This window comes from Saccostrea cucullata, unplaced genomic scaffold (assembly GCF_032062105.1).
Source record: "Saccostrea cucullata isolate Sc308-1 unplaced genomic scaffold, CSIRO_AGI_Scuc_v1 ctg19768, whole genome shotgun sequence".
NCBI classification, from domain to species: Eukaryota; Metazoa; Mollusca; class Bivalvia; order Ostreida; family Ostreidae; genus Saccostrea; species Saccostrea cuccullata.
Genome location: NW_026937734.1, coordinates 1 through 8325, shown reverse-complemented (window position 1 = coordinate 8325; position 8325 = coordinate 1). Strand labels below are relative to the sequence as shown.

General features: G+C 34.5%; 1 protein-coding gene across 1 annotated transcript; it reads left to right on the top strand.

The window, feature by feature from the left end:
- The first annotated feature begins 3877 nt into the window (after positions 1-3877).
- Positions 3878-6677, top strand: LOC134248742 (tyrosinase-like protein 1). Its single transcript, XM_062731135.1, has 3 exons — positions 3878-4029; positions 4234-4424; positions 5287-6677. Exons 1-3 carry the CDS (start codon positions 3878-3880, stop codon positions 6675-6677), a joined length of 1734 nt encoding a protein of 577 aa, XP_062587119.1.
- Positions 6678-8325: the final 1648 nt, after the last annotated feature.

The window sequence follows — 8325 nt, the reverse complement described above, 5'->3', positions numbered from 1 at the left end:
CTATGAACGGTGTTGCCATGGTTACTAAAAATAGAATTTTCTTGAAATTCCTTTAAAACGCTACTCCTTCTTCAGTTTTGGTCTGATTTCAATATTACTTGGCACAGAAATAGACTACACTTAGATACATAAATAGTGCATCGGTTTTTGATTTCATGAACGGTGTTGCCATGGTTACTAAAAATAGAATTTTCTGTGAAATTCCTTTGAAACGCTACTCCTTCTACAGTTTTGGTCCGATTTCAATATAACTTGGCACACAAGTAGACTACACTAAGATACATAGAATAGTGCATCAGTTTATGATTTCGATGAACGGTGTAACCATGGTTACTAAAAATAGATTATTTGAAATTCCTATAAAACGCTATTCCTTCTACAGTTTTAGTTTGATTTCAAAATAAGTTGGCACACAAGTAGACTACACAAAGATACATAAAATAGTGGAATTGATTTTTGATAAGTACAAACCAGTAGAGCTACAGTCTCGACAGAGACTTCTGATTTCCATGACGAATTGATAATTTGGGCGAATTATAAATATCTTGCGGAAAAGTCGCACATTATTCGAATTTTATGTCCTTGTCAGTTTGATGGATAATAATTACGAACATTTATTGCTCCCGTTTTGGTGTTTTGTTGTCTTGTTTTCATGTAGATCTCTTAATTAATTATTAATTAATTGTCAGTCGACTCGATTTACTTTTCTTGTCAATCAGCCTGTACACCTTGTAAAAATGTATGTTGACTAGATTTTTTATTTGGCTTTTTGTTTCAGGCAAGATATTTTTGCGACAGAAGCTTTTTTAAATATGTCACTATTGCACGAAAAATATAAATTGTGCAGATATACAACGTAGAGAAATATTACTTTGTAAAATAATATTTTTGTCAAATATTTTTTTCTTATTTTTAAAGGGGTTTTATTCACTAAAATAAAATGCTATATATATTATTTATTTTTTAACATAATTGTATATTGACAGCCATTCTTCAAATGTAATTATCCTAAATACCTGATTTTTCAAAATGTTGAAAGTCATAAATGTTCAGACTAATTAAACTGAAAAAGATTTTTCAATTTGTTTTGTTAATTCATATAAAGATTGGACTTTTCTGTAAATTATACAATTAAAATCAATCGGGTTTCATAGCTATCCGAGATTTAAAACAATAACCGTTTTATTTGCTGACTCAGAATTTAAATATCAGACTGAGTTTGAAGTCAATTTAACTATAGAAACTTGGGATATTTAAGTTCAAAATCGGGAAAAAATTAATTATAACCTAAATAGCAAATATCAGGTAAATCTACATTTTATCTCGTATTTTTATTTTTTAGGCCAGATACGCCATAATGTATAGCTGTAAAATTTGGTCTTTTTCACAATTATCTATCTTGTTTCGGATCTACATCTTTCAGATACAAAAAGCTATCAAAAGCTGGTTTTTTTTATTTCGATTTTCTTGGATTTTTTTTATCTCGATTATACGACGGCGTATTCGTGCCATATTGACAATGTAGAAAAAAATTTTAAAATCGTTTGAACGATTTAAGAAAACGTTTGTACAATTTGTAAAATCGTTTGTACAATTTAATAAATCGTTTGTACAATTTGTTAAATCGTTTGTACGATTTTTAAAAATAGTTTGTACGATTTAGGAAATTGTACGATTTTTTTAAAATCGTTTGAACAATTTAGGAAACCGTTTGTTTATAAAGTTTATTTTTGATACTTCAGATTTAGATGAAATAATAGTTGGTCTGAAACAAATAGTAATTGAGATCGGGGTGTTAATAATCTTTAATGCATTGAATCCTGAATGTTATGTGTATGTGCTTTATTTGAAATGGAGACAGGTATTCAATATTCATACATGTTGTTTTCTTGTCAAAATATCGGCAAAAACAAATAGTTTAACCAAATATTGCAATATTATTTTATAATTATGTTTAATGATGCTGTATATACATAAATAAATAATCGAATTGTATTAAATTACACAATTTGTCTAACTTACTCTAAAGTACTGTATCGTACACTGTTTAGTAGTACCCAAAACGATTTTAAAAATCGTACAGATGATTTTAAAAATCGTACAAACGATTTCCTCAAGTGTTCAAACGATTTTTAAAAAATCGTACAAACAATTTCCTAAATCGTACAAACTATTTTGAAAATCGTACAAACGATTTCCTAAATTGTTCAAACGATTTAAAAATTCGTACAAACGATTTCCTAAATTGTTCAAACGATTTAAAAATTCGTACAAACAATTTACTAAATCGAACAAACTATTTTTAAAAATCGTACACACGATTTAACAAATTGTACAAACGATTTAACAAACAAATTGTACAAATGATTTAACAAATTGTTCAAACGATTTAACAAATTGTACAAACGATTTAACAAATTGTACAAACGATTTATTAAGTTATACAAACGATTTAACAAATTGTACAAACGATTTAACAAATTGTACAAACGATTTAACAAATTGTACAAACGTTTTAACAAATTGTACAAACGTTTTCTTAAATCGTACAAACGTTTTCTTAAATCGTTCAAACGATTTTATAAATCGTACAGACGATTTTAAATTTTTTTTCTACATTGTCAATATGGCACGAATACGCCGTCGTACGATTTTAATGACCTCTGGGTTTTTTTTCTTTCTTTTTATACGTTAGGCTAAATTAAACGTATAAACATGCAAATCACACAAAGGTAATGTAAATACATTTTATTATACCCCGCGCAACTAGTTGCGTGAGGTATAATGTTTTTGACCCGTCCGTCAGAGTGTCAGTCAGTCGACAGTCCGTTCGTCCTGTCTTTTTGTCAGCTCAACTCCTCATAAACTGCTGCACAGAATTTCGTCAAACTTTGCAGGTATTTAGGACACAATGTGTAGATGTGCATATTACCAGAAAATTCCGATTCCTTTATTTTTTCCGGGAATTTCCGCACTTTTTAACTTAGGCATTTGGCCATACCTTGAATGTAGAGATGAACAGTTTGTCAGCGCAACTCCTCATAAACCGCTGCACAGAATTTCGTTAAACTTTGGAATATTTAGGACACAATATGTAAATGTGCATATGAACAGGAAATTCCGATTCCTTTAATTTTTCCGGGAATTTTTGCACTAAAAACGTAGGTTTTTGGCCATAACTTTTATATAGAGATGAACAGTTTGTCAGCGCAACTCATCATAAACCGCTGCACAGATTTTCGTCAAACTTTGCAGAGATATTGTATATTAGGAATTTCCACACTTTTCACATGTGTAACATCAGCGCAACTCATCATAAACCGCTGCACAGATTTTCGTGCATATTACACAGTGTGTAAATTCCGATTCCTTTATTTTTCTGGGAATTTTGGCACTTTTCAAATTAGATTTTTGGCCATATGTTGAATATACAGATGAACATTTTGTCAGCGCGACCCCTCATAAACCGCTGCACAGAATTTCGTCAGACTTTGCAGAATATTTAGGACACAATGTATAGATGTGCATTTTACCAGGAAATTCCGAATCCTTTATTTTTCTGGGAATTTCGGCACTTTACAACTTAGATTTTTGGGGATATCTTGAATATAATAGTGATGAACAGTTTGTCAGCGCAACTCCTCATAAACCGCTCCACAGAATTTCATCAAACTTTGCAGATATTTAGGACACAATTTGTAGATGTGCATATTACCGGAAAATTCCGATTCTTTCATTTTTTCTGGGATTTTCAGCACTTTGAGTTTTGGGGGAGTGTAGGGTATGTGAGCTTGCTTACTTTTTCTTTCATTTTAAATATATTTCCATCAAACAGTATGGTCAATAAAGCTATTCCATTCTTTCAAAAATAAAAAGCATGAAAAATAAATATCAATTTCAGGCCGTTGAACCTCCTCAAACAGGACGAAATACATATCAGACATTGGCCGTTCTTCACTCTGGGCAAGTACTGGCCACTGCCCATGGAGGCCCCGCCTTCATTCCATGGCATAGAATTTACTTGCTCCTGTAAGTTATTTTTATGTCTTCTATATATACGACGCACAGTTGTATTTTTTTTAATTATGAAGAGATTTAATATATGATTCGTTTGAGCCATTCTATAAGTTAATTTTTATTGAGCAATTTCCCGAAGAAAAAAAAAGTCACCTCTCACACACGTTATTTTATTATGACAATTGTTCAGCTAGCTTAATTCATTGTTACCTTTAGCTTGGAAACGGCTTGTGGTAGCCCCATCCCCTATTGGGATTCCACAGTTGATCATGATATGATTGACCCTACCAGTTCAGTGATATGGAGTGACATGTTCTTTGGAAACGGCGATGGTGACGTTATGACTGGACCATTCCAAAGCTTAAGAACAATTCTTGGAGATTCAATCATACGAAATATAGGGACAGGTAAAGATATATAGAATATACCCCAAACCTCTTAGGTAGAAACTTTTTTTAGAACCAGTGAAATTAATTAATAAGCAGTAAGATGTTTGTGAAACACTAATGCCCCCTATGGCAGCGAATGTTCAAAAGTTACAGTATACATGTGTAATACACATGGTAAGTATTAAAGCCCTAGCACCAACTGTTCAAAAGTTGCCACGACTGAAGTGTGAACGCATGACGAAACGTAACCATAAATAATAACGGAGGTTGTGCCTTGTTCACAAAAACATCTTACGTTTCACGGGTGTGTTCAATTTGTTAAACTCGGCACACAACACTAAGATCGGGGTGACAATACTGGCGAGTTCGGTTTGCTTTCTCACATTTCTACTCTTATTTTCTGAACTATAGTTCAATATTTTTCATTTATACACAACACAACAAGTATTGAGGATAAAGTTTTCTTTCTGAAAGTGCAGAGATGACTGTCAATCAAACGCATCCCGAAATTCTTAGTTTCAATAATCTCCAGATAAAAAACATTTTTTTATTACCAATAAAATGTATTATAGAAACTTAAAAGTAATAATACGTATTGTAACGAAAGTTTGAGAAAATATTAACTTCAAATCTGTGTCAAAATACCTCTCAATATGTCAAACCCAATCTTTTCATTCACCATTTGACCATAGATGTGTCCTTAAAAAATATTATCTTTTACACAATACTTAAATGTAAGGAAAAAATACGTCTGTAATATTTGGAGTAATTATTTATCGGAATATTTAGTAGGATCTACACATAGCACTTAAGATAAATAAGCAATGAAAACTATGCATTAAACAATCCATTCCATTTTAACTTCAATGCTGTTTTTTAGGTGACAGCTCTCTCTTTACCAAGGAAGGTCTTGCTGCTGTGCTGAGTCGTCGAAGATACGGGGACATAGTAGAACCGAAACAAGGGGCTGAGTATGTTTTCAGCTTGGAAGGTCATCATAATGGACCACATGTGTGGGTAGGAGGGCATTTATCACTCACCCAAACTGCTGCTTATGATCCAATATTTTTCAATCATCATGCATTTATTGACCACGTTTATGAAATATTCAGACAGCAACAACTTCGATCTGGTATTAATCCTGTAATGGATTATCCAACCATGGCCCCTCCTGGACATGCTGCAAATGATTTCATTGACTTTAGGCCTTATGCTCAACCACTGAGAAATATTGAAGGTTTATCTAGATTCATAGCAAACTTGGTAAGATACGAGCCCTTACCAACCTGTCAAAATCGATGCAATCGGAGTCCCCATTTGTATTGTGACCGAGTGAGATTTGTTTGCGTGTCCCGTGCTCGCCCGACAGCAACGATGCCTATAGGAGGTGGCTTTGGAATGGCCAGTCAGCCAGGCCAAGCTCCAGCAAGCCAAGATGTTCCAACAGAATCGCGAGCCCGTGCTCAGGCCCGTGGTCCTATCCCTGGAGGTGCACGATTTCGATCTTCACCGTTCACAGATAGCCGTAATCGTCCTGATACAATCGGAAGTGCTCCAGCTTCACCTCAACTACTCGCAGCTGGTGCACAAGCAAGAGCAGGAGCAGCACGAAAACGTCGTGATGTATCTCAGACACATCAGAACAATTCATCACTTAATGGCAATTTACGAACAGTCTCTGCCCTCCAGCGATCATTTACAAATACTTTTATGATTGATGGAGTAGTGGATCTGAAACAGTGGGTCTATGTACCAGCTCGTGTGTTCTACAATAGATCTTTGAACATCGGTGGTAACGACCCTACTCTCCATCCTAACATTGCTCGAAAAGCAATGAAGAGTTCTTGTCATGGCGTTAATTCAGGAGCGTTTAAAGTGTTTGTTACATCTAACGGTTTAAACTACGTTGGAACTTACAAAGAATTCGTCATCATTGACGAAAGACAGCCATTTTCTGTAATGGATACAGCCATTGGGATAAAGAACCCGGATTATGGTGGAGGTGAGGTGTTATTTACTGCATACGACTCATGTGGACGGCCTTGTCGAGCTCTCTGTATGAAGTGGCTTCAAGGAAAAACAGTTTACAAGCCCTGTTCAGCAGTATTTAAGGTATCGGCTGCCTTGCCCAAAATGTTCTACTCTTCATACCGAGATGCACTGTCTAGTAACTGGAAAACTAGTAATTTGATTAATTCTCAAGATGTAGATTTAACTCCTCCCATCACTTTTGTTTGTGATAACAAAAAACTTTGGCCATGGGATTACTGACATTACAATTTATGATAAATATCTGCATTACATACATTTTAATTATACTCCATAACTCTATCAGCTCCCAATTCTCTATGTGATTTGAGATCGAAGTTATGTAGAGACTCTTGTCTTATCTGAACATGTTATTATTTTGTATCTTTGTAATCAATTTAAACTTTAACTTCTCTAATAAATTGGAAGAAGGTGAACAGAGTAGAAGTATATAATAGAGTGTTTGTGATTGACTTCTTTCCTCTTCTTGAGATACTCTTCAGCGCATGGAAGATCATCTTCTTTTAATCTCACTCATGATCTCAATACAGATTCAACACACACATGTAGAAAGCGCCTGATACGAATAATAAGACACATAATTCTGACTGTTAAGCAAGTTCCCAATGCTTCTTTGATCTTTAACTCCCCCAAACATTTAGACAAATACCATTTTTTCACAGATTGAGAACAAGATTGAACACTTCAACAGGGTGGCAATCAGAATACATGTAGTAGTCACACTTAGGGAGGATTAAGTAAACAACCACAATACAAGAGCAATCACACCCAGCTTTGATGGTGATAGGATCCACTCTTTAAAGCTCTTTGGATTTTTTCGGTTCTGCAAGCAGCAAACAGGTCGCAAATTGCAAAAGGTTATTTACAGATTTGTGACATTGGTAAGTACGTTCTCACGCTCCAATCAGCTTTAGAAAGAATAAACTTTACTAAACGCAAAGCAACGAAAGAGGCATGCACATGTAGTGATATTTATGATCGGGATCGAGATCCTTTTATGTATATAAATAGAATGTAAATAGTTTTTAGCAGTTACCTTCCCGACCTTGCAGAGTCCAGACGTTTAATACGGCCTGTGAGATCCGGTGACTCAGATCTTTGGTCAACTCATTATAACTCATCTATTGTTTATTTATTCTTTATTTCATTCTATATATTTAAGAAATCACTGTCTAGTTAGTATAGTATGCCAGGGCATCAACGATAGTGGGAAACATGGGATAATTTCATTGTGAAATAAAATTGTAGATTTAGATTTTCAAAATTTAGACATAGCTTTTAAATTACACGCGGACTTCCATGCCAATTTCAATAGTCCTCGGCCAGTGACGTCAAACACAAAGGCAGCTGCACGAGATTTACGTTATTTGGCCTCCTTAACGTCAGACACAGAGGCAAATGCGCAAGAGATTTGCATGCATATTAGGGCTCCTTAGCTCCTGACCTATCACCTGCCGAATTTACATTCCGGTAGAATTTTCAAAAAATCAACGCTGCTAATTTTCGGATTCCGGTAATGGTAATGGCGCCCGAGCGAGTAGGTCTCGCTTAGTGACGGCGAATGTGAGTGGTCATTATAGCGCATATCAGCGCATATTGAAGTCTTGGATAAAGTGTTTTTTGATAGAGGGCGTCCAGAAATTCAGGTCAAATATGGTTTTTGGAGATTTTTTTTTTTTGGAAACTTACTGTGAAAAACGATGTTTGTTTAGAATTCTTCAACTCGTGAGTAGTTATTACTATAAATAGATTTCCAACCGGTTGTATGAATAACACAATAGACGAATATATTGTCATGTCGAGCAGTGGTGTTACTACCCGAAATTCAAATAATAGCTCACGAAAATCAACAAATCCTAAAAAAAAAAAA